This window comes from Rutidosis leptorrhynchoides, chromosome 6 (genome assembly GCF_046630445.1).
Source record: "Rutidosis leptorrhynchoides isolate AG116_Rl617_1_P2 chromosome 6, CSIRO_AGI_Rlap_v1, whole genome shotgun sequence".
Lineage (NCBI taxonomy): Eukaryota > Viridiplantae > Streptophyta > Magnoliopsida > Asterales > Asteraceae > Rutidosis > Rutidosis leptorrhynchoides.
The window spans coordinates 30,403,371-30,431,354 of NC_092338.1; the positions used below are offsets into that span (position 1 = coordinate 30,403,371).

The 27,984-nt window shown below is 32.3% G+C and overlaps 1 protein-coding gene across 1 annotated transcript; it reads right to left on the reverse strand.

Moving 5' to 3' along the window:
* Positions 1–271: 271 nt before the first annotated feature.
* Positions 272–27,545, reverse strand: LOC139853521 (uncharacterized). The gene is made up of 2 exons (XM_071842912.1): positions 25,900–27,545; positions 272–386 (listed from the first exon to the last, which is right to left on the reverse strand). The coding sequence occupies exons 1-2, from the start codon at positions 27,543–27,545 to the stop codon at positions 272–274; spliced, it is 1,761 nt and encodes a 586-aa protein (XP_071699013.1).
* Between the last annotated feature and the right edge of the window lie 439 nt (positions 27,546–27,984).

Here is a 27,984-nt window from a genome sequence, read left to right on the forward strand (position 1 = left end):
TATGTTGCAAACTCTTATGATCAGTAAAGATTGTACACTTGGTTCCATAAAGATAGTGTCTCCACATTTTGAGTGCGAAGACCACAGCACCAAGTTCCAAATCATGTGTGGTGTAGTTTTGTTCGTGAATCTTTAATTGACGGGAGGCGTAAGCAATGACCTTTTTCCATTGCATCAAGACACATCCAAAACCTTGGCGGGATGCATCACAGTATACGACAAAGTCATTGTTTCCTTCGGGTAGGGACATGATAGGAGCAGATGTTAACTTCTATTTCAGAAGTTGGAAAGCAGCTTCATGCACATCAGACCACTCATATTTCTTGCCCTTATGAGTCAAGGCAGTCAATGATCGTGCAATCTTGGAGAAACCTTCAATGAATCTCCTGTAATAACCGGCAAGACCTAAGAATTGTCGTACTTGGGTTGGCGTCTTAGGTGCTTCCCAGTTTCTAATAGAGTCAATCTTCGCTGGATCCACTTGTATCCCTTGGCTACTAACTACGTGACTAAGGAATTGTACCTTCGATAGCCAAAACTCGCACTTCGAAAACTTCGCGTACAATTGTTCCTTCTCGAGTAGTTCCAAAAGTAACCTCAGGTGTTGCTCATGTTCTGCTTTACTCTTCGAGTATACCAAGATTTCATCGATGAACACGGTCACAAACTTGTCCAGATAGGGCTTGCATACACGATTCATATGTGATGACCCGTCCTAATCCATCCAGACGAAGTCCATATCGATTATAAACGATTCACAACAGTTGATTACATCGCGAGATACTTGACCTCTATATGATACATTTTACAAACTTTGCATTCGTTTTTGACAAGACAATCTTTCATTACATCGAAAGTTGACAGCGTGCATACTATTTTATAACATATCTAACTATAATTGACTTAATAATAATCTTGATGAACTCAACGACTCAAATGCAACGTCTTTTGAAATATATCATGATTGACTCCAAGTAATATCTTTAAAATGAGCAATTTCACAGCGGAAGACTTCTTTCATACCTGAGAATAAACATGCTATAAAGTGTCAACCAAAGGGTTGGTGAGTTCATTAGTTTAACATGAATAATCATTTCATAGTTTTAATAGACCACAATATTTCATATTTCCAATTCTCATAAACATACGTCCCATGCATAGAGACAAAAATATCATTCATATGGATTGAACACCTGGTAACCGACATTCACAATATGCATATAAGAATATCCCCATCATTCCAGGATCCTCCTTAGGACATGATATAAATTTCGAAGTACTAAAGCATCCGGTACTTTGGATGGGGCTTGTTGGGCCCGATAGATCTATCTTTAGAGTTCGCATCAATTAGGGTGTCTGTTCCCTAATTCTTAGATTACCAGACTTAATAAAAAGGGCATATTCGATTTCGATAATTCAACCATATAATGTAGTTTCAATTACTTGTGTCTACTTCGTAAAGCATTTATAAAAGCAGCGCATGTATTCTCAGTCCCAAAAATATATATTGCAAAAGCATTTAAAAGGGGAGCAAATGAAACTCACGCATATAAATATTGTAAAATAGTTATTAAAACATTGCATGTATTCTCAGCCCAAAAATATATATAAAAAGGGAATAATGAATCTCACAGTACTGTATTTTGTAGTAAAAATACATATGATGACATTTGAACAAATGCAGGGTTATCCTCGGATTCACGAACCTATAACATTTGTATATTTATTAATATACATAATTGTAGTCGAACAATATATATATATTTATTATATCTTTAATTTATATATTATGAATGTTTAATTTGTGTGTATATATATATGTTCATAATGATTAATACTTATATAGTTATATATTTATATATATATAATTGTTTAGTGTTATATTAGAAATTAATAGTTCATTATATGTACGTATTTATATAATTAATATTAATAGGTTTTATATATATAGTTATGTAAAATATTAATATAATTATAATATATGTATTAAGTACATTTTAAAAAAATTATGATAGTTTTTATATTATTTAGTTACTAATACACATAATAATAACAATAACGTTCCTATTTATGTTAATAATAATAATAGTTATATTTAGTAACAACCATAATAATATTACTTTTAATTATTCTAATATACCTATTACTAGTATTAATAATGATAACAACTAATAATAACAAAAATTGATAATAATAATAATAATACAAATACAAATAATAATAATAATAATAATAATAATAATAATAATAATAATAATAATAATAATAATAATAGTAAAAAAAAAAAAAAAAGATAAAGGTTTACAACCTTTAATGAGAAGTCAAGAAAAAAGAACGCTGCTGCCGGGACTCGAACCCATGACCTCTCGAAAACCCATAACACCCATGACCATTACTCTGTATCCTTTTATCTGGAATTCTATGCAAAGAAAAAAAATATATATACTGTTTTTATGTTAGTTCATCTCCTCTCCTTGAAAAAAAATTTTTTTAACTACCGTGAATTTGTAATTCACAAAAAAAAAATTACATCACAGTAATAACAACAATATAAGTATCCAGTAATTATCTTAATTGAAAAAAAAATAAAAAAAATATAAACACAGAGTGCTGTTCGACGCAGGCCTTTAATAAAAAAAATTTTCGGATTTCGTATTTTATAGAGAGTTAGACAATTGTTACAACATGAAACTCATTTTAAATCATCTATAGAAGCTATTGGAAATGTTTATTTAACTTAAATCATAACAATTAATTCGAATACGTTCAAGAACAAATGTTTGACTTTTGGATTTAAAAACTTTGACTTAAAAATTCGAGTTCGTTAAGGTGAATTGGAATTTGATATTTTGCATATAGTTTACATGAATGATTCCTAACACAACTACATTATTACTTTTTGCAATCGAATTCAAATTCCAGTTTTTGATTTTTGAACCAAGAACACTATAAACTCTAAATTGGATTTTTAATTTTAGATAGTTTTAGGTTATAATTAAAACATGAAATATACTGTAAATGATTACAGGAAAATTTTTGAATACACAATTGAATCTGAAACATCAAACGGAATTCAAATTTTACGATGAACAATTTAGTTGACTTTTTCTGTTTATAGTTTGACCTCGAAATTCAGAATATTTAGAATGAATTGGAAATCGAAAACTTACAGATAGTTAAAACGGATCATCCCTAACATAACTGCATATCCAGATTTTTAAATCGCATTTGAATTGAAGTTTTGGCCAAAAAAGTGAGTGATACAGAGGACCATCGGTTTTCTTAAATAAAAAAATTTGTTTTCTTCATCTGTGATCAAAATTTCAAAAGGTTGTATACATTTAAAGATGATTTTTAATATTTGAAGTAGTAACAGATTGATTGCAGATTGTATTGTAGTGATAATTAAATCTACCAAGTATCACGAGGGTAAAGAAATAAAAGAACAGAAAAAAATAAATAAATGATAGGGATAGGAACAGAGTTACACGATATCTGCATTATATATGGCTACTTTTACTTATTTAACTGATATATATTTTTATGTTATATCTTTATATATATATGTATATATATGTTCTTATATATTTCAGTAATTATATATCATAATTAATCCTTTTATATAATTGTATTTATATTACACTCAATATTATAAAAGATAGTAAGAGTAATAATATAATAACAATAGAAATAGAAGTAATAATAATAATATCATAAAAATAATTAAGATCATAATTTTATTACTACATATAATAATAATGTTATTAGTACAGATAACAATAATAATAGTAATAATATAACAATTCAAATGTATATAATAATTTTTAATAATCTTTTTGATAATACCGTTTATCAATATTAATAATAATAATGACAATTATAATTAAACTTGTAATTACATTTCATATATTAATAATACAATTTATTAATTATGTAACACTTATGTTATATGAAGTGACATAATTGAATATCAAATGTTTATATTACGTATTATTAACTATGTAATATTTAACAACTCTTCACTATATATAATAACGTATTTTGATTATTTAATCTCATATATATTACAATATACATATAACATAATTATACATAAAAATCATATATTTATATATAGATTCATTTTAAATTACACATAATAATTTTGTAAATTATTTTACATAATTATTTTTAAATGTTTAAATTTTAAAATTTCAACTTTTTATAGATACCTACATCTATATCTATATATATATATATATATATATATATATATATATATATATATATATATTATTTATAAACAATTGTTCGTGAATCGTCGGGATTAGTCAAAGGTCTAATGTATACATGAACATAGTTCAAAGTTTTTTGAGACTCAACATTACAGACTTTGTTTATCGTATAGTAACCATACAAAGATTAAGTTTAAATTTAGTCGAAAATTCCCGGGTCGTCACAGTACCTACCCGTTAAAGAAATTTCGTCCTGAAATTTGAGTGAGATGGTCATGGTTAACAATAAAAATATTTTCATGATGAATATGAGTTGATAATTAGAGGTTTATCAGCATTGAATAATAATGTTAAAATAATTCGATTATTCTAAGAATTCGAATGAAGCTATCGTAAAAGAGTGAATTGAAGAAAATAAGATTTTCCTTAGCTTTTGACGTAAACAAGGTTGAATTCTGGAATTCAAGGGATTTAAAGAAAATCTTTGGAAATCTATAAGATCTAATTCTTCGGGATTTATGGAATTTAAGATCTTTTTAATTAAATACGGTGATCTGCCCCGATTACTACGTCTGATATTTCCTTTATAAATTTACCTTTTCCGTTCCATTTGTTTCCACCACTTCTATACTCAATTCCCAAATTCAAAAGGTTTATGAAAATTCTTAACCCTGTTCTGATCCTTGTTCTTATTCTAACTATCGCAATGATCGTTCTTCTTTTCCAACTCCCACCTGAAGAATCTGTTTATTTCTATTATGCTCTAGGGATTATTGTATTTATAATCCTCCCGTGTCTTTATATTGCTATACGTACTGATATCCACGGTTTGTAATTTCGGTGTTTGCCATTGGGCTTTATATTTTCTCTTATATGTTGGATCTCTTTGCCTTTTTATTATCTTCTCGACCTCTATTAAAGCGAGCAACGGTCCAGAATTCATAGATATGAATTTCGAAATGAACATAGTTAATGTTCTAAGAAAGAAATGGTAATAACACGATCTTGATTCGTCAAATTACCAGAATATCCGGGAAAGATAGAACTATCAAGAAAATATGTTCTTGATATGTTTAAATATCAGATAAAATGTAAGAGCCGTGTAACATGACACATAATGATGGTACTGTGAATCATCACGTTCCATTAGAAACTCAGCATGACTTACTGTAATATAATCACGTTGATCAAGTGCCATTCTATTATAATAACTCATGCATCAGTTCCCAACATTACTTCAATAACATTCATATTTTAAGCTCGAAAGTTTACAGAATATAGAAACTAACAGTTTCTATATGATGTAATACTGATAGCACGAAGAGATTAATGATTTTAGATAAGAATAGTTATAAAAATATCTCCAGAAATATGGAGGATATTTATAATGAAAGATACGATAATATCTAGGAATATCTAAGATTAGAGGATGATAGAAACTATTATCTGCAAGGGTTTAGAGTTTGGATCAAGATATTCACTAAAGACTTTAGCAGACATTGAATCATTTGGATTCTTTGAAGTCAAACTTATTCTTTGTGATTTGTCTACGGCTTTCTTCCTAGTTTCGCATAATCTGCTTTTCGGTACTAAATTTTCTATTGAATGTTTCCAATATAATGATACACAGGAAGCACGAGGAGGTATATAATTTTGAACGAGAATATTTATGAAAATATCCTCAGAAATATCGAAGATATTGATGATGATATTTTGGAATTTCTAAGTTCGATGGTTGATGGAGAAAGATTTTCCGCAAGATTTTAACATGACTTCGGAGCAAAATATTCTCTAAAGATTTCAACGGATCCAGAATTACCTGAATCCTTTGAATATAGGGTTTGTTCCTTGTATTTGTCCTTGGTCCCCTTCATGGGTAGCTCAATCTGTTTTTCAATACCCAATTTTCTATCGAGCGTTCCTAACACTCCTTTCTTTATCATCAAACTTTTGGTCGTTTAGACCATCTACCATTTTTCTGTTTCCTCTGCATTTAATGCTATGATATCTGAATCATCGGTTATTAATTCGAGGTGGTTTCAGGAAAATTGTGTTTTTAGATGATTAAACGCTGATGGTAATATGGTGGAATATGAAAGGTTCCCTGGTAACAATAAAAGAGCACGCGTATATATCAACGTTATAATAAGGTTGTTTCATGCGAAAAGTCGAAGTTGTCTTGTTGAAGCTGTGACAAAATTGGCTATCTCGAACAGCAGATGCAAAGTTATTTTCGGTAATAATAACGCTAAAGGAATTAGCATAGCTACGCGTTAAACGTTTACTCAGGTTCCGAGTGTTTTCAGGTGCATAGCTATATGCATCAATCTTTTCTCCCGTAAATGAAGTGTGGTTTGTTCATCCTCTCGATTGAGGTGTTTTTAAGAATCATGAAAGGTTTGAACGCAGAATGTAATCGTGAAGATACAAATGATGTTTAAGACGAAATCAAGTGGCAATTTGAAGAATTATTTAGTTTCATATGTTATAATCAATATTTTAATTCATTTTAATTGTCCAATGTTATTAGTCCACATTCGATAGTCCACAGTTGACAGTCCAATAATTCATATATAGTTTAATATATAATATTCGAATTAATTAATACGTGTCGTGACCCGTATACGTCTCAGACTCGATCACAACTCAAACTATATATATTATTGTAGAATCAACCTCAACCCTGTATAGAGAACTCGATCATTACTGCATATAGAGTGTCTATGGTGATTCCAAATAATATATATAAATGCGTCGATATGATATGTCAAAACCTTGTATACGTGTCCCGATATTTAAAGTGAGTAAAATAAATACAGAAATTAAATGGCGATAAATAAAATGCGTAAAATAAATAACAGAAATTAAATGACTATAAATAAAATTGCGAGAATGTAAATTGCGTGAATGTAAATTGCGATAAATAAAATGTAATCAGTTAGCTAGGAACAATTAGCTAGGAACACTTAGCGTGAATTCATAACACAATTTCTCATAGTTAATTAGTCTGTTTCTAACAAATTTTATTTTGTCATATGTTTTCTTCATTATGCCACTTGTTGGATTCTGATAGGTCAAAATCCGTATATGAAATTGAATAAAATGGTTATTCTGCGGTGAACGGATACGTATATCGGTGGTTGTAAGTAAAATAGTAAATGACTGTTGAATCAGATTCGAAGAATGTACAGTATAACTTATTAATGTGAAATCTAAATATTCCTCGGGTATTACCTACCCGTTAAAATATTTTCATCATTAATAGTTTGTACAAAAAAATTTTCAATTACAATCTTTGTGAAAATATATATACATATATATTTTCTTCAGATGTAATCATGGATTTAATGGGTCAATATGATATTAATCTCATTTGCTTTACCATTAGAATAAGAATACATAATCTCTAAAACATTAGAGATTACATAATCGTCATGTCGAACGAAGATCAAGGATGTAGAACGATACGTAGAACGAAGATAATCGATGTAGGACAAGATGTAGAACGAAAATTATGCTCGAGGTATAGTTTGCGATGTTGAGGTATGTGATGTTGAAACTTGGGTTGTTGGTGGTACTGGTGTTGATATTGGTGATACTGTTGGTGCCGGTGATGTTGTTGAAGCTGGTACGTTTTGCACCCTATTTTCCAAAGCCACTACTCGAGCGCAAAGCTCATTGACTTCTTCTATTACGCCGGGATGATTGTTGGTTCGGACGAGCGAATGAATGAGGTTTAGAATTTTAGATAGAATATAATCATAGTGAGTTATTCAGGAAATGAGGGTGAAAATGGTGTTTCAGACTAGTTCACTGGTAAATGCTTCGGGTTCTTCGTCAAGAGGTGAATTCGGTTAGTGGAAGGGATAGCCTTCTTCGCGTCTCCATTGGTCAAGTCGACTACGAACCCATCAGATGAATTGGGGATAGCTGATTGATTGATTCATTCTGGTGACACCGCTTTCGGAGCTTAGGTAAATATCCATGTCGGAATAGCTGTCGAGATAACTATCGGGATAGCTATCGAAATCTGAGGGACTCGAACTGGTTGAGGGATTCATCTCGTACGATCAGATGAAGGATTTTCGATAAGAAATAGATTATATGATGTAGATTAGTACCCTGCAATACATAATTTACATATGCATATATAATACTAAAATACCATAAGTTACGGAAGAATCTACGGAAGCTGTTAGGCAAAAGTAACAATAACAGATACGTTAAGATGTGAATTTATCTATACACTGTCTATGCAATAGAGGCAGTAAGACATGTCTAGAATAAGAATGATAAGCAGGTAATTTCCTAAGGATGATAAACAGATGATTTCCGACTAGAATTGATAAGCAAAACTTTTGACATGCAGACACGGTCGAAGTCCAGACTCACTAATGCATCTAAACAACTATCAGTTAGACACACTAATGCAAGACCTAGTTCGCTAAGACCACCGCTCTGATACCAACTGTGATGACCCGTCCTAATCCATCCGGACGAAGTCCATATCGATTATAAACGATTCACAACAGTTGATTACATCGCGAGATACTTGACCTCTATATGATACATTTTACAAACATTGCATTCGTTTTTGACAAGACAATCTTTCATTACATCGAAAGTTGATGGCGTGCATACCATTTTATAACATATCTAACTATAATTGACTTAATAATAATCTTGATGAACTCAACGACTCGAATGCAACGTCTTTTGAAATATGTCATGAATGACTCCAAGTAATATCTTTAAAATGAGCAATTTCACAGCGGAAGACTTCTTTCATACATGAGAATAAACATGCTATAAAGTGTCAACCAAAGGGTTGGTGAGTTCATTAGTTTAACATGAATAATCATTTCACAGTTTTAATAGACCACAAGATTTCATATTTCCAATTCTCATAAACATACGTCCCATGCATAGAGACAAAAATATCATTCATATGGATTGAACACCTGGTAACCGACATTCACAATATGCATATAAGAATATCCCCATCATTCTGGGATACTCCTTCGGACATGATATAAATTTCGAAGTACTAAAGCATCCGGTACTTTGGATGGGGCTTGTTGGGCCCGATAGATCTATCTTTAGAGTTCGCGTCAATTAGGGTGTCTGTTCCCTAATTCTTAGATTACCAGACTTAATAAAAAGGGCATATTCGATTTCGATAATTCAACCATATAATGTAGTTTCAATTACTTGTGTCTATTTCATAAAGCATTTATAAAAGCAGTGCATGTATTCTCAGTCCCAAAAATATATATTGCAAAAGCATTTAAAAAGGGAGCAAATGAAACTCACGCATATAAATATTGTAAAATAGTTATTAAAACATTGCATGTATTCTCAGCCCAAAAATATATATAAAAAGGGAATAATGAATCTCACAGTACTGTATTTTGTAGTAAAAATACATATGACGACATTTGAACAAATGCAGGGTTGTCCTCGGATTCACGAACCTATAATATTTGTATATTTATTAATATACATAATTGTAGTCGAACAATATATATATATTTATTATATCTTTAATTTATATATTATGAATGTTTAATTTGTGTGTATATATATATGTTCATAATGATTAATACTTATATAGTTATATATTTTTATATATATAATTGTTTAGTGTTATATTAGAAATTAATAGTTCATTATATGTACGTATTTATATAATTAATATTAATAGGTGTTATATATATAGTTATGTAAAATATTAATATAATTATAATATATGTATTAAGTACATTTTAAAAAAATTATGATAGTTTTTATATTATTTAGTTACTAATACACATAATAATAACAATAACGTTCCTATTTATGTTAATAATAATAATAATTATATTTAGTAACAACCATAATAATATTACTTTTAATTATTCTAATATACCTATTACTAGTATTAATAATGATAACAACTAATAATAACAAAAATTGATAATAATAATAACAATAATACAAATACAAATAATAATAATAATAATAATAATAATAATAATAATAATAATAATAATAATAATAATAATAATAATAATAATAATAATAATAATAATAATAATAATAATAATAATAATAATAATAATAGTAAAAAAATAATAAAAAATAATAAAGGTTTACAACCTTTAATGAGAAGTCCAGAAAAAAGAACGCTGCTGCCGGGACTCGAACCCATGACCTCTCAAAAACCCATAACACCCATGACCATTACTCTGTATCCTGTTATCTGGAATTCTATGCAAAGAAAAAAAATATATATACCGTTTTTATGTTAGTTCATCTCCTCTCCTTGAAAAAAAAAAATTTATAACTACCGTGAGTTTGTAATTCACAAAAAAAAAAATTACATCACAGTAATAACACCAATATAAGTATCCAGTAATTATCTTAATTGAAAAAAAATGAAAAAAATATAAACACAGAGTGCTGTTCGACGCAGGCCTTTAATAAAAAAAAAATTTCGGATTTCGTATTTTATAGAGAGTTAGACAATTGTTACAACATGAAACTCATTTTAAATCATCTATAGAAGCTATTGGAAACGTTTATTTAACTTAAATCATAACAATTAATTCGAATTCGTTCAAGAACAAATGTTTGACTTTTGGATTTAAAAACTTTGACTTAAAAATTCGAGTTCGTTAAGGTGAATTGGAATTTGATATTTTGCATATAGTTTACATGAATGATTCCTAACACAACTACATTATTACTTTTTGCAATCGAATTCAAATTCCAGTTTTTGATTTTTGAACCAAGAACACTATAAACTCTAAATTGGATTTTTAATTTTAGATAGTTTTAGGTTATAATTAAAACATGAAATATACTGTAAATGATTACAGGAAACTTTTTGAATACATAATTGAATCTGAAACATCAAACGGAATTCGAATTTTACGATGAACAATTTAGTTGACTTTTTTCTGTTTATAGTTTGACCTCGAAATTCAGAATATTTAGAATGAATTAGAAATCGAAAACTTACATGTAGTGACCCGAACTTTTCCATGTTTATATATATTAATTGAGATTGATATTTACATGATTAAATGTTTCTAACATGATAAGCAATCAAACTTGTTAAGACTTGATTAATTGAAATATGTTTCATATAGACAATTGACCACCCAAGTTGACCGGCGATTCACGAACGTTAAAACTTGTAAAAACGACATGACGATATATATATGGATATACATATGGTTAACATGAGATTATGATAAGTAAGTATCTCTATAAGTATATTAACAATGAGTTATATACATATAAACAAGACTACTAACTTAAGGATTTCGAAACGAGACATATATGTAACGATTATCGTTGTAACGACATTTAAATGTATATATATCATATTAAGATATATTAATATATCATAATATCATGATAATATAATAATTTAACATCTCATTAGATATAATAAACAATGGGTTAACAACATTAATTGAGATCGTTAACTTAAAGGTTTCAAAACAACACTTACATGTAACGACTAACGATGACTTAACGACTCAGTTAAAATGTATATACATGTAGTGTATTTAGATGTATTAAAATACTTTTGGAAGACTTCAAGACATATATCAAAACACTCATACTTAACAAAAATGGTTACAGTTACTTTCCCATTCTTTTCTTTCATCAAGAATTCTAGTCGTATTCTTACCCGTATTATACACAGCTTCAAAACGTACTTACTATGGGTATATACCAATAGGAACTAGCATGGGATTCCACTCTTGATTATGTCATGTATGACTAATCAATTTTAACTTCTACCATGAGCTAGTCAACTAACTAGAACTCCTTTTAACCCCACTCACCACTCACCAATTACCATTCATCATTCACTCCATTTCACTTCCAATTCTCTTTCTAATTCTCTCTCAACACACACACACTATTATGAACGTATTTTTCCAGTAGTTAATCATCATCTTCATCAAAAATCACTTCAAGAATCAAGCTATAATCATCATAGGAAGAACACTTCAAGAACACTTCAAAAATCCCTTCAAGTTTACTAATTTACTTCCAAGCTTTCTAATCCATTCCAAGTAATCATCTAAGATCAAGAAACCTTTGTTATATACAGTAGGTTATCTTTATTATTCAAGGTAATATTCATATTCAAACTTTGATTCAATTTCTATAACTATAAACTATCTTAATTCGAGTAAAAATCTTACTTGAACTTGTTTTTGTGTCATGATCCTACTTCAAGAACTTTCAAGCCATCCAAGATCCTTTGAAGCTAGATCATTTCTTGTCACTTCCAGTAGGTTTACCTACTAAACTTGAGTTAGTAATGATGTTCATAACATTATTCGATTCATATATATAAAACTATCTTATTCGAAGGTTTAAACTCGTAATCACCAGAACATAGTTTAGTTAATTCTAAACTTGTTCGCAAACAAAAGTTAATCCTTCTAACTTGACTTTTAAAATCAACTAAACACATGTTCTATATCTATATGATATGCTAACTTAATGATTTAAAACCTGGAAACACGAAAAACACCGTAAAACCGGATTTACGCCGTCGTAGTAACACCGCGGGCTGTTTTGGGTTAGTTAATTAAAAACTATGATAAACTTTGATTTAAAAGTTGTTATTCTGAGAAAATGATTTTTATTATGAACATGAAACTATATCCAAAAATTATGGTTAAACTCAAATTGGAAGTATGTTTTCTAAAATGGTCATCTAGACGTCGTTCTTTCGACTGAAATGACTACCTTTACAAAAACGACTTGTAACTTATTTTTCCGAATATAAACCTATACTTTTTATGTTTAGATTCATAAAATAGAGTTCAATATGAAACCATAGCAATTTGATTCACTCAAAACGGATTTAAAATGAAGAAGTTATGGGTAAAACAAGATTGGATAATTTTTCTCATTTTAGCTACGTGAGAATTGGTAACAAATCTATTCCAACCATAACTTAATCAACTTGTATTGTATATTATGTAATCTTGAGATACCATAGACACGTATACAATGTTTTGACCTATCATGTCGACACATCTATATATATTTCGGAACAACCATAGACACTCTATATGTGAATGTTGGAGTTAGCTATACAGGGTTGAGGTTGATTCCAAAATATATATAGTTTGAGTTGTGATCAATACTGAGATACGTATACACTGGGTCGTGGATTGATTCAAGATAATATTTATCGATTTATTTCTGTACATCTAACTGTGGACAACTAGTTGTAGGTTACTAACGAGGACAGCTGACTTAATAAACTTAAAACATCAAAATATATTAAAAGTGTTGTAAATATATTTTGAACATACTTTGATATATATGTATATATTGTTATAGGTTCGTGAATCAACCAGTGGCAAAGTCTTACTTCCCGACGAAGTAAAAATCTGTGAAAGTGAGTTATAGTCCCACTTTTAAAATCTAATATTTTTGGGATGAGAATACATGCAGGTTTTATAAATGATTTACAGAATAGACACAAGTACGTGAAACTACATTCTATGGTTGAATTATCAAAATCGAATATGCCCCTTTTTATTAAGTCTGGTAATCTAAGAATTAGGGAACAGACACCCTAATTGACGCGAATCCTAAAGATAGATCTATTGGGCCTAACAAACCCCATCCAAAGTACCGGATGCTTTAGTACTTCGAAATTTATATCATATCCGAAGGGTGTCCTGGAATGATGGGGATATTCTTATATATGCATCTTATTAATGTCGGTTACCAGGTGTTCACCATATGAATGATTTTTATCTCTATGTATGGGATGTGTATTGAAATATGAAATCTTGTGGTCTATTGTTACGATTTGATATATATAGGTTAAACCTATAACTCACCAACATTTTTGTTGACGTTTTAAGCATGTTTATTCTCAGGTGATTATTAAGAGCTTCCGCTGTCGCATACTTAAATAAGGACGAGATTTGGAGTCCATGCTTGTATGATATTGTGTAAAAACTGCATTCAAGAAACTTATTTTGTTGTAACATATTTGTATTGTAAACCATTATGTAATGGTCGTGTGTAAACAGGATATTTTAGATTATCATTATTTGATAATCTACGTAAAGCTTTTTAAACCTTTATTGATGAAATAAAGGTTATGGTTTGTTTTAAAATGAATGCAGTCTTTGAAAAACGTCTCATATAGAGGTCAAAACCTCGCAACGAAATCAATTAATATGGAACGTTTTTAATCAATAAGAACGGGACATTTCAGTTGGTATCCGAGCATTGGTCTTAGAGAACCAGAATTTTGCATTAGTGTGTCTTATCGAGTTTGTTAGGATGCATTAGTGAGTCTGGACTTCGACCGTGTTTACTTGAAAAATGATTGCTTAACAAATTTTGTTGGAAACTATATATTTTTAACATGTGAATATTATGTGATATATTAATCTCTTAACGCGTTTGATATTATGTGATAGATGTCCTCTAGAACAAGTCCCATTGACTCACCTAATAATAATGAAGAGTCAAATGTAAATTGGAATGATTCGTGGACTGATTCACAAGTTCCCGAAGAGGAACCGGAAGAAGAGTCGGAACCAGAAGAAGAATCGGAACCGGAAGAAGAATCGGAACCAGATGAAGAAATAGAACCGGTGGGGGAAATAATAAAACGGTTAAGTAAAAGAAAATCTTCAACCAACCGACCAAGGTTAATTATGGTCAATGGTGTTTCCGCTAAGGAAGCAAAATATTGGGAGGATTACCAATTCTCCGATGAATCGGATTCTGACGAGAATTCCGATGATGTTATAGAAATTACCCCAACTGAATTTAAAAATGCAAAAGAAAATAATAAGGGAAAGGGCATAAAAATAGAGAAATCTAATTCCAACCCCGATGAACTTTATATGTATCGTCAACCCCCGAAGTCCTTAAGTTGTAACAATGATCCGGGAACCTCTAAACCACCAGGTTTTTCTAAACCAATGTGGACAACGACGGCTCGTATTAGGGGAACATCATATATCCCTAGAAACTTGGCAAAACGAACCAAAACCGAACAAGAAGAAACGAGCGAGTCGGAATAAGATAGTTGTATTCGTGTGGTGTAATATATGTAATATAGTGTGCTTATGCTTTATGATATATGTAAAAATTGCTTGTATTAATAAGTATTTTTTTATGAATCTAACTCTTGTCTATTTTACAGTATAAAAACACAAAATGGATAGACAACCCAATATTTTAAGAGACCTACCCGGAGACATGATTGATGAAATCTTGTCTAGAGTCGGTCAGAATTCTTCGGCACAACTATTTAAGGCGAGATCAGTTTGTAAGACATTCGAAGAACGTTCCAAGAATGCCTTGGTTTATAAAAGGCTTTCGTTCGAAAGATGGGGGATATCACATTGGGAAATCCATAAGTTACGATGTGTTTACTTTGACGCATATATTGCGGGGAACCCAAATGCTATTTTACGCAATGGGTTAAGAAATTATTTTGACTCAATATATCCTAATATTGGACTTCGTGATTTAGAAAAAGTGGCTAACATGCAACATAAAGAAGCATGTTATGCTTACGGATTAGTAATGTTCGCTTCTCACCAAAGTGAGAACAAGAACATCGGCCTACAACTATTAAACAAAACGTTCCCACAAGTGACGGAGTCGGTAATTGGGGTAAGAAATGAGGTTTTTAGATTGTTACGGGACTGTTGGACATTACGTAACCCTCGTCCCTTTGACGACGTTACAACACGCTGTCTTATCAACGGCCATAACGGTTATGTTCCACAAGACCAAGGATGGGAAGTAGTCCTAGTAAAACCAGAATGTATGACTTGTTTCTGGACGTATGAATTACGTGTCTTTATTGCCTTTGCTAAACGACTTGTGTACTAGCTAGAATTATCTTCACAACTATCTTGTATCAAAGTTATTGTGTGCTATATTTCATGCTTTATGTAAAATAAGCGGTATTGTAAGTTTGTAAAATATTGTATAAAAGTTTGAACGCGAAATATTATTATAATCAGTTTTTCATATAGAATTGTAGTAGTTGAATTGTATATTAGCTACTAAGTATGAACTTAACGGGTAGGTACTACCCGAATTTAAACTTATAAAACGCTAATATGAAGAAAAAGCTTTTATAAATGAGTTCATATTATGCTACGAAATACTATTAACTACTCTTGATATTCTGTATGATTAACTTGTTCCATTTGACTATTTTGAAGGAAATGGCACCGACTACTCGACACACCGTGAACATGAATGAAGAGGAATTCCGTACTTTTCTAGCTTCAAACATAGCCGCAGTACAGGCTTGGCTACATACCAACAATAACCTTGGATCTAGCAGTACAGGAAATCGTGTAGGATGCACCTACAAAGAATTCACTGCCTGCAAACTTTTGGAATTTGATGGAACCGAAGGACCGATCGGATTGAAACGGTGGACCGAGAAGGTCGAATCGGTGTTTGCCATAAGTAAGTGTACTGAAGAGGACAAAGTAAAGTATGCTACGCATACCTTCACAGGTTCTGCGTTAACATGGTGGAATACCTATCTAGAGCAAGTGGGACAAGACGATGCGTACGCACTACCGTGGTCAGCATTCAAGCACTTGATGAATGAGAAGTACCGTCCCAGAACCGAGGTCAATAAGCTCAAGATAGAACTTAGAGGGTTACGAACCCAAGGATTTGATATTACCACGTACGAAAGACGATTCACAGAATTATGCCTATTGTGTCCGAGAGCATTCGAAGATGAGGAAGAGAAGATCGACGCGTTTGTGAAAGGATTACCGGAAAGAATCCAAGAAGATATAAGTTCACATGAGCCCGCCTCCATACAACAGGCATGTAGAATGGCTCACAAACTAGTGAACCAGATTGAAGAAAGAATTAAAGAACAGACTGCTGAAGAGGCCAATGTGAAGCAAGTCAAAAGAAAGTGGGAGGAAAACGGTGATAAGAATTACCAATACAACAACAACAGCAATTACAACAATAATCGCAACAATTATCCCAACAATCGCAACATCAATCGCAACTACAACAAACGGCCCAACAACAACAACAACAACAGCAGCAACAACAACAACAACAACAGCAACTACAACAATCCTCCCAACAACAATAATAACCGCAACAACAACAACAATCAGAAGCAGCTATGCCAAAGGTGTGAAAAGTATCACTCGGGGTTCTGCACCAAATTTTGCAACAAGTGTAAAAGAAATGGTCATAGCGCAGCGAAGTGTGAGGTCTACGGACCAGGGGTTAATAGAACGAAAGGAACAAATGGTGTCGGAACGAGTAATGGCGGAGCAAGTAGTGTCGGAGCAAGTTATGCCAATGTAGTTTGTTATAAATGTGGAAAACCGGGCCACATTATTAGAAATTACCCGAACCAGGAGAACACGAATGGACAAGGCCGCGGAAGAGTTTTCAATATTAATGCGGCAGAGGCACAGGAAGACCCAGAGCTTGTTACGGGTACGTTTCTTATTGACAATAAATCTGCTTACGTTTTATTTGATTCGGGTGCGGATAGAAGCTATATGAGTAGAGATTTTTGTGCTAAATTAAGTTGTCCATTGACGCCTTTGGATAGTAAATTTTTACTCGAATTAGCAAATGGTAAATTAATTTCAGCAGATAATATATGTCGGAATCGAGAAATTAAACTGGTTAGCGAAACATTTAAGATTGATTTGATACCAGTAGAGTTAGGGAGTTTTGATGTGATAATCGGTATGGACTGGTTGAAAGAAGTGAAAGCAGAGATCGTTTGTTACAAAAATGCAATTCGCATTATACGAGAAAAAGGAAAACCCTTAATGGTGTACGGAGAAAAGGGCAACATGAAGCTACATCTTATTAGTAATTTGAAGGCACAAAAACTAATAAGAAAAGGTTGCTATGCTGTTCTAGCACACGTCGAGAAAGTACAAACTGAAGAAAAGAGCATCAATGATATTCCCATTGCAAAAGAATTTCCCGATGTATTTCCGAAAGAATTACCGGGATTACCCCCACATCGATCCGTTGAATTTCAAATAGATCTTGTACCAGGAGCTGCACCAATAGCTCGTGCTCCTTACAGACTCGCACCCAGCTAGATGAAAGAACTGCAAAGCCAATTACAAGAACTTTTAGAGCATGGTTTCATTCGACCAAGCACATCACCGTGGGGAGCTCCTGTTTTGTTTGTCAAGAAGAAAGATGGTACATTCAGGTTGTGTATCGACTACCGAGAGTTGAACAAACTTACCATCAAGAACCGCTACCCACTACCGAGAATCGACGACTTATTTGATCAACTACAAGGCTCGTCTGTTTATTCAAAGATTGACTTACGTTCCGGGTATCATCAAATGCGGGTGAAAGAAGATGATATTCCAAAGACTGATTTCAGAACACGTTACGGTCATTATGAGTTTATGGTCATGCCATTTGGTTTAACTAATGCTCCAGCTGTGTTCATGGACCTTATGAACCGAGTGTGTGGACCATACCTTGACAAGTTTGTCATTGTTTTCATTGATGACATACTTATTTACTCAAAGAATGACCAAGAACACGGTGAACATTTGAGAAAGGTGTTAGAAGTATTGAGAAAGGAAGAATTGTACGCTAAATTTTCAAAGTGTGCATTTTGGTTGGAAGAAGTTCAATTCCTCGGTCACATAGTGAACAAAAAAGGTATTAAGGTGGATCCGGCAAAGATAGAAACTGTTGAAAAGTGGGAAACCCCGAAAACTCCAAAACACATACGCCAGTTTTTAAGACTAGCTGGTTACTACAGAAGTTTCATCCAAGACTTTTCCAGAATAGCAAAACCCTTAACTGCATTAACGCATAAAGGGAAGAAATTTGAATGGAATGATGAACAAGAGAAAGCGTTTCAGTTATTGAAGAAAAAGCTAACTACGGCACCTATATTGTCATTGCCTGAAGGGAATGATGATTTTGTGATTTATTGTGACGCATCAAAGCAAGGTCTCGGTTGTGTATTAATGCAACGAACGAAGGTGATTGCTTATGCGTCTAGACAATTGAAGATTCACGAACAAAATTATACAACGGATGATTTGGAATTAGATGCGGTTGTTTTTGCATTAAAGACTTGGAGGCACTACTTATATGGGGTCAAAAGTATTATATATACCGACCACAAAAGTCTTCAACACATATTTAATCAGAAACAACTGAATATGAGGCAGCGTAGGTGGATTGAATTATTGAATGATTACGACTTTGAGATTCGTTACCACCCGGGGAAGGCAAATGTGGTAGCCGATGCCTTGAGCAGGAAGGACAGAGAACCTATTCGAGTAAAATCTATGAATATAATGATTCATAATAACCTTACTACTCAAATAAAGGAGGCGCAACAAGGAGTTTTACAAAAGGGAAATTTAAAGGATGAAATACCCAAAGGATCGGAGAAGCATCTTAATATTCGGGAAGACGGAACCCGGTATAGGGCTGAAAGGATTTGGGTACCAAAATTTGGAGATATGAGAGAAATGGTACTTAGAGAAGCTCATAAAACCAGATACTCAATACATCCTGGAACGGGGAAGATGTACAAGGATCTCAAGAAACATTTTTGGTGGCCGAGTATGAAAGTCGATGTTGCTAAATACGTAGGAGAATGTTTGACGTGTTCTAAGGTCAAACCTGAGCATCAGAAACCATCAGGTCTACTTCAACAACCCGAAATCCCGGAATGGAAATGGGAAAACATTACCATGGATTTCATCACTAAATTGCCAAGGACTGCAAGTGGTTTTGATACTATTTGGGTAATAGTTGATCGTCTCACCAAATCAGCACACTTCCTGCCAATAAGAGAAGATGACAAGATGGAGAAGTTAGCACGACTGTATTTGAAGGAAGTCGTCTCCAGACATGGAATACCAATCTCTATTATCTCTGATAGGGATGGCAGATTTATTTCAAGATTCTGGCAGACATTACAGCAAGCATTAGGAACTCGTCTAGACATGAGTACTGCCTATCATCCACAAACTGATGGGCAGAGCGAAAGGATGATACAAACGCTTGAAGACATGTTACGAGCATGTGTTATTGATTTCGGAAACAGTTGGGATCGACATCTACCGTTAGCAGAATTTTCCTACAACAACAGCTACCATTCAAGCATTGAGATGGCGCCGTTTGAAGCACTTTATGGTAGAAAGTGCAGGTCTCCGATTTTTTGGAGTGAAGTGGGGGATAGACAGATTACGGGTCCGGAGATTATACAAGAAACTACCGAGAAGATCATCCAAATTCAACAACGGTTGAAAACCGCCCAAAGTCGACAAAAGAGCTACGCTGACATTAAAAGAAAAGATATAGAATTTGAAATTGGAGAGATGGTCATGCTTAAAGTTGCACCTTGGAAAGGCGTTGTTCGATTTGGTAAACGAGGGAAATTAAATCCAAGGTATATTGGACCATTCAAGATTATTGATCGTGTCGGACCAGTAGCTTACCGACTTGAGTTACCTCAACAACTCGCGGCTGTACATAACACTTTCCACGTCTCGAATTTGAAGAAATGTTTTGCTAAAGAAGATCTGACTATTCCGTTAGATGAAATCCAAATCAACGAAAAACTCCAATTCATCGAAGAACCCGTCAAAATAATGGATCGTGAGGTTAAAAGACTTAAGCAAAACAAGATACCAATTGTTAAGGTTCAATGGAATGCTCGTAGAGGACCCGAGTTCACCTGGGAGCATGAAGATCAGATGAAGAAGAAATACCTGCATCTATTTCCAGAAGATTCGTCAACACCTTCAACAGCTTAAAATTTCGGGACGAAATTTATTTAACGGGTAGGTACTGTAGTGACCCGAACTTTTCCATGTTTATATATATTAATTGAGATTGATATTTACATGATTAAATGTTTCCAACATGTTAAGCAATCAAACTTGTTAAGACTTGATTAATTGAAATATGTTTCATATAGACAATTGACCACCCAAGTTGACCGGCGATTCACGAACGTTAAAACTTGTAAAAATGACATGACGATATATATATGGATATACATATGGTTAACATAAGATTATGATAAGTAAGTATCTCCATAAGTATATTAACAATGAGTTATATACATATAAACAAGACTACTAACTTAAGGATTTCGAAACGAGACATATATGTAACGATTATCGTTGTAACGACATTTAAATGTATATATATCATATTAAGATATATTAATATATCATAATATCATGATAATATAATAATTTAACATCTCATTAGATATAATAAACAATGGGTTAACAACATTAATTGAGATCGTTAACTTAAAGGTTTCAAAACAACACTTACATGTAACGACTAACGATGACTTAACGACTCAGTTAAAATGTATATACATGTAGTGTATTTAGATGTATTAAAATACTTTTAGAAGACTTCAAGACATATATCAAAACACTCATACTTAACGAAAATGGTTACAGTTACTTTCCCATTCTTTTCTTTCATCAAGAATTCTAGTCGTATTCTTACCCGTATTATACACAGCTTCAAAATGTACTTACTATGGGTATATACCAATAGGAACTAGTATGGGATTCCACTCTTGATTATGTCATGTATGACTAATCAATTTTAACTTCTACCATGAGCTAGTCAACTAACTAGAACTCCTTTTAACCCCACTCACCACTCACCAATTACCACTCATCATTCACTCCATTTCACTTCCAATTCTCTTTCTAATTCTCTCTCAACACACACACACTATTATGAACGTATTTTTCCAGTAGTTAATCATCATCTTCATCAAAAATCACTTCAAGAATCAAGCTATAATCATCATAGGAAGAACACTTCAAGAACACTTCAAAAATCCCTTCAAGTTTACTAATTTACTTCCAAGCTTTCTAATCCATTCCAAGTAATCATCTAAGATCAAGAAACCTTTGTTATATACAGTAGGTTATCTTTCTTATTCAAGGTAATATTCATATTCAAACTTTGATTCAATTTCTATAACTATAAACTATCTTAATTCGAGTAAAAATCTTACTTGAACTTGTTTTTGTGTCATGATCCTACTTCAAGAACTTTCAAGCCATCCAAGATCCTTTGAAGCTAGATCATTTCTTGTCACTTCCAGTAGGTTTACCTACTAAACTTGAGGTAGTAATGATGTTCATAACATCATTCGATTCATATATATAAAACTATCTTATTCGAAGGTTTAAACTCGTAATCACTAGAACATAGTTTAGTTAATTCTAAACTTGTTCGCAAACAAAAGTTAATCCTTCTAACTTGACTTTTAAAATCAACTAAACACATGTTCTATATCTATATGATATGCTAACTTAATGATTTAAAACCTGGAAACACGAAAAACACCGTAAAACCGGATTTACGCCGTCGTAGTAACACCGCGGGCTGTTTTGGGTTAGTTAATTAAAAACTATGATAAACTTTGATTTAAAAGTTGTTATTCTGAGAAAATGATTTTTATTATGAACATGAAACTATATCCAAAAATTATGGTTAAACTCAAAGTGGAAGTATGTTTTCTAAAATGGTCATCTAGACGTCGTTCTTTCGACTGAAATGACTACCTTTACAAAAACAACTTGTAACTTATTTTTCCGACTATAAACCTATACTTTTTCTGTTTAGATTCATAAAATAGAGTTCAATATAAAACCATAGCAATTTGATTCACTCAAAACGGATTTAAAATGAAGAAGTTATGGGTAAAACAAGATTGGATAATTTTTCTCATTTTAGCTACGTGAAAATTGGTAAAAAAATCTATTCCTACCATAACTTAATCAACTTGTATTGTATATTATGTAATCTTGAGATACCATAGACACGTATACAATGTTTTGACCTATCATGTCGACACATCTATATATATTTCGGAACAACCATAGACACTCTATATGTGAATGTTGGAGTTAGCTATACAGGGTTGAGGTTGATTCCAAAATATATATAGTTTGAGTTGTGATCAATACTGAGATACGTATACACTGGGTCGTGGATTGATTCAAGATAATATTTATCGATTTATTTCTGTACATCTAACTGTGGACAACTAGTTGTAGGTTACTAACGAGGACAGCTGACTTAATAAACTTAAAACATCAAAATATATTAAAAGTGTTGTAATTATATTTTGAACATACTTTGATATATATGTATATATTGTTATAGGTTCGTGAATCAACCAGTGACCAAGTCTTACTTCCCGACGAAGTAAAAATCTGTGAAAGTGAGTTATAGTCCCACTTTTAAAATCTAATATTTTTGGGATGAGAATACATGCAGGTTTTATAAATGATTTACAAAATAGACACAAGTACGTGAAACTACATTCTATGGTTGAATTATCGAAATCGAATATGCCCCTTTTTATTAAGTCTGGTAATCTAAGAATTAGGGAACAGACACCCTAATTGACGCGAATCCTAAAGATAGATCTATTGGGCCTAACAAACCCCATCCAAAGTACCGGATGCTTTAGTACTTCGAAATTTATATCATATCCGAAGGGTGTCCCGGAATGATGGGGATATTCTTATATATGCATCTTGTTAATGTCGGTTACCAGGTGTTCACCATATGAATGATTTTTATCTCTATGTATGGGATGTGTATTGAAATATGAAATCTTGTGGTCTATTGTTACGATTTGATATATATAGGTTAAACCTATAACTCACCAACATTTTTGTTGACGTTTTAAGCATGTTTATTCTCAGGTGATTATTAAGAGCTTCCGCTGTCGTATACTTAAATAAGGACGAGATTTGGAGTCCATGCTTGTATGATATTGTGTAAAAACTGCATTCAAGAAACTTATTTTATTGTAACATATTTGTATTGTAAACCATTATGTAATGGTCGTGTGTAAACAGGATATTTTAGATTATCATTATTTGATAATCTACGTAAAGATTTTTAAACCTTTATTGATGAAATAAAGGTTATGGTTTGTTTTAAAATGAATGCAGTCTTTGAAAAACGTCTCATATAGAGGTCAAAACCTCGCAACGAAATCAATTAATATGGAACGTTTTTAATCAATAAGAACGGGACATTTCATTACAGATAGTTAAAACGGGTCATCCCTAACATAACTGCATATCCAGATTTTTAAATCGCGTTTGAATTGAAGTTTTGGCCAAAAAAGTGAGTGATACAGAGGACCATCGGTTTTCTTAAAAAAAAAATTGTTTTCTTCATCTGTGATCAAAATTTCAAAAGGTTGTATACATTTAAAGATGATTTTTAATATTTGAAGTAGTAACAGATTGATTACAGATTGTATTGTAGTGATAATTAAATCGACCAAGTATCACGAGGGTAAAGAAAGAAAAGAACAGAAAAAAAAATAATTGATAGGGATAGGAACAGAGTTACACGATATCTGCATTATATATGGCTACTTTTACTTATTTAACTGATATATATTTTTATGTTATATCTTTATATATATGTATATATATGTTCTTATATATTTCAGTAATTATATATCATAATTAATCCTTTTATATAATTGTATTTATATTACACTCAATATTATAAAAGATAGTAAGAGTAATAATATAATAACAATAGAAATAGAAGTGATAATAATAATATCATAAAAATAATTAAGATCATAATTTTATTACTACATATAATAATAATGTTATTAGTACAGATAACAATAATAATAGTAATAATATAACAATTCAAATGTATATAATAATTTTTAATAATCTTTTTGATAATACCGTTTATCAATATTAATAATAATAATGACAATTATAATTAAACTTGTAATTACATTTCATATATTAATAATACAATTTATTAATTATGTAACACTTATGTTATATGAAGTGACATAATTGAATATCAAATGTTTATATTACGTATTATTAACTATGTAATATTTAACAACTCTTCACTATATATAATAACATATTTTGATTATTTAATCTCATATATATTACAATATACATATAACATAATTATACATAAAAATCATATATTTATATATAGATTCATTTTAAATTACACATAATAATTTTGTAAATTATTTTACATAATTATTTTTAAATGTTTAAATTTTAAAATTTCAACTTTTTATAGATACCTACATCTATATACATATATATATATATATATATATATATATATATATATATATATTATTTATAAACAATTGTTCGTGAATCGTCGGGATTAGTCAAAGGTCTAATGTATACATGAACATAGTTCAAAGTTTTTCGAGACTCAACATTACAGACTTTGTTTATCGTATCGTAACCATACAAAGATTAAGTTTAAATTTAGTCGAAAATTCCCGGGTCGTCACATCATAAGGTCCATGAATACTGTAGGAGCATTTGTTAATCCGAATGGCATCACTAGGAATTCACAATGGCCATAGCGAGTTCTAAATGCTGTCTTGGAGATATCTTCATTCTTCACCCTCAATTGGTGATAACCAGATCTCAAATCGATCATAGAGTATACAGAAGACCCTTGTAGTTGGTCGAATAAATCGTCGATTCTCGGTAGTGGATACCTGTTCTTGATAGTTAACTTATTTAGCTCACTATAGTCGATACACATTCGCAGGGATCCATCCTTCTTTTTAACAAAGAGAATAGGGGCTCCCCACGGAGATGAGCTCGGTCGGATGAAACCTCTATCCAACAATTCTTGCAATTGGTTGGACAACTCTTTTAGTTCCGATGGTGCCAATCTATATGGTGACCGTGCAACTGGTGCAGCTCCGGGTACGAGATCTTTTTGGAATTCTACCGATCTATGAGGTGGAAGACCAGTTAGTTCTTCGAGAAAGACGTTCGGGAATTCTCTAACGATTGGTACATCTTCAATTCGCTTTTCTTCGGTCTCGATCTCTTTCACATGTACTAGGATAGCTTGATAGTCTTTCCTTAAATACTTTTGTGCCTTCATGCACGAAATCAGGTTAAGTTTTACGCCGGTTTTATCCCCATAAACCATCAAATTCTCCCCATTGTCAAGGGGTATACGAATCACCTTCTCGAAACACACTACTTCGGCTCTATTCTTAGACAACCAGTCCATTCCTATTACTACGTTAAAGCTTCTTATTTCAATAGGCATCAGGTCTACCAAAAATGGTTTTCCTTCTAAAACTAAGGTACAGTCTTTGTAGATTTTATTAGCCTTCATAAGTTTACCGTTCACCAGTTCAATACAGTACTTAGTGTCTATGGGTACATGGGTTTTATCAAGCATGCAACTAGTTTCTATGGATACGAAACTTCTATTGGCACCACAATTAAACAGTACTGAAACAATGTGATTGTTTAGAAGAAACGTACCAGTAACCAAGTCGGGGTCCTCACGAGCCTCGTGAGCATTGATATTGAATGATCTTCCTCTTCCTTTCTTTGGCCCTTTCTTATTTGGACACTCATTCCTAAAATGCCCCTTCTGACCGCACTCATAACATGTCTTCACCGTACCAGTATTAGCAGCAGGAGGATTTGCAAGACCAGTAGTCTTTGACCAGCAGTTCTTGGTCAGGTGCCCTATTTTCTTGCACTTCCCACACGTCACAGTGCATCTTCCTTCATGATGCCTCTCACACCTTGACCAATAAGGAGCTTTTCCTTGATATCCTTTCACAGAAACTTCCTGCTTTTTGGATGACTGGGAGTTAGAATTTCCAGTCCATTTCCTCTTATTATCCCCAGCCTTCACCTCAGCAACAGTGCGTTGAGTAATTTGATCCATGAGATCATTTGCCATATTAATGGTCTCTTGCAAAGTTTGGGGTTTAGAAGCATGAACACTAGCTTGAATATTTTCAGAAAGACCCTTAACATAATGGTCGATTTTCTTCCTTTCAGTTGGGAGCATACCCGGACACAGCAGAATCAATTCCAAATAGCAGTTGGTATAAGTAGCAAGATCAGTCCCAATAATCTTTAGATCCCATAACTCTGCCTCCATCTTCTTAACTTCATTATCGGGACAATACTCAGCAGTCATACGGGTTTTGATGTCTTCCCAAGGGATGACATGAGCAGCCTTGAGACCCATAGGTCGAGCAATAGAATTCCACCAGGTCAAGGCTTTACCTTCCACTGTGGAAGTAGCAAACTTTACCCAGTTAGCTTGAGTACAGTTACTAATACTAAACACTGACTCCATCTTCTCAATCCAATGGGTTAAACCCACCGGTCCTTCAGTGCCCTTGAATGGTAGTGGCTTACAAGCCATAAACTCCTTGTAAGTGCAGTTTTGTCTCGTGTTCGAGCCTCCAGGCATATTAGCCAATGCAGCGGAGACACCTTCATTGATAAGTGCTTAGAGTTCATCAGGACTGTAAGTTCGTCTTCTGGACATTGTTCTTCAAACAATTTAATAAATACAAAGTTAGCATCCTTAGATATGTATGCATATTGTCAAATAGTCAGGGTAATTTCTCCATTCGGAGGAGGTCATAGGGTGGTAGCTCGGTGAATGGTTAGGACTTTCGTCCTCGGAGTTGGAGAGAATGATGGGGTTAGCTTTTGACATATTATCTAAAAGAAAACAAGTAAATCTAGAGTAATAAGTAAGTAAGGAAACTTATAAATGTCTAGTTATAGATTAGGCTTATTAACGTATCATATAGGCAGACACACTAATGCATCATAATTCCCTATAACCAGAGCTCTGATACCAACTGTAATACCCCGTCAAAATGTGGCCTTGACGTGCTGTA

What these genes read in the sequence shown, in the direction of transcription:
- LOC139853521 (XM_071842912.1), bottom strand. Translation starts at nt 27,545, where the DNA reads ATGCCTGGAGGCTCGAACACGAGACAAAACTGCACTTACAAGGAGTTT. An exon ending in ATCCGACCGAGCTCATCTCC is followed by an intron (nt 387 to 25,899) that starts GTGGGGAGCCCC and finishes CGGTTATTACAG; the next exon opens with GAGATTCATTGAAGGTTTCT.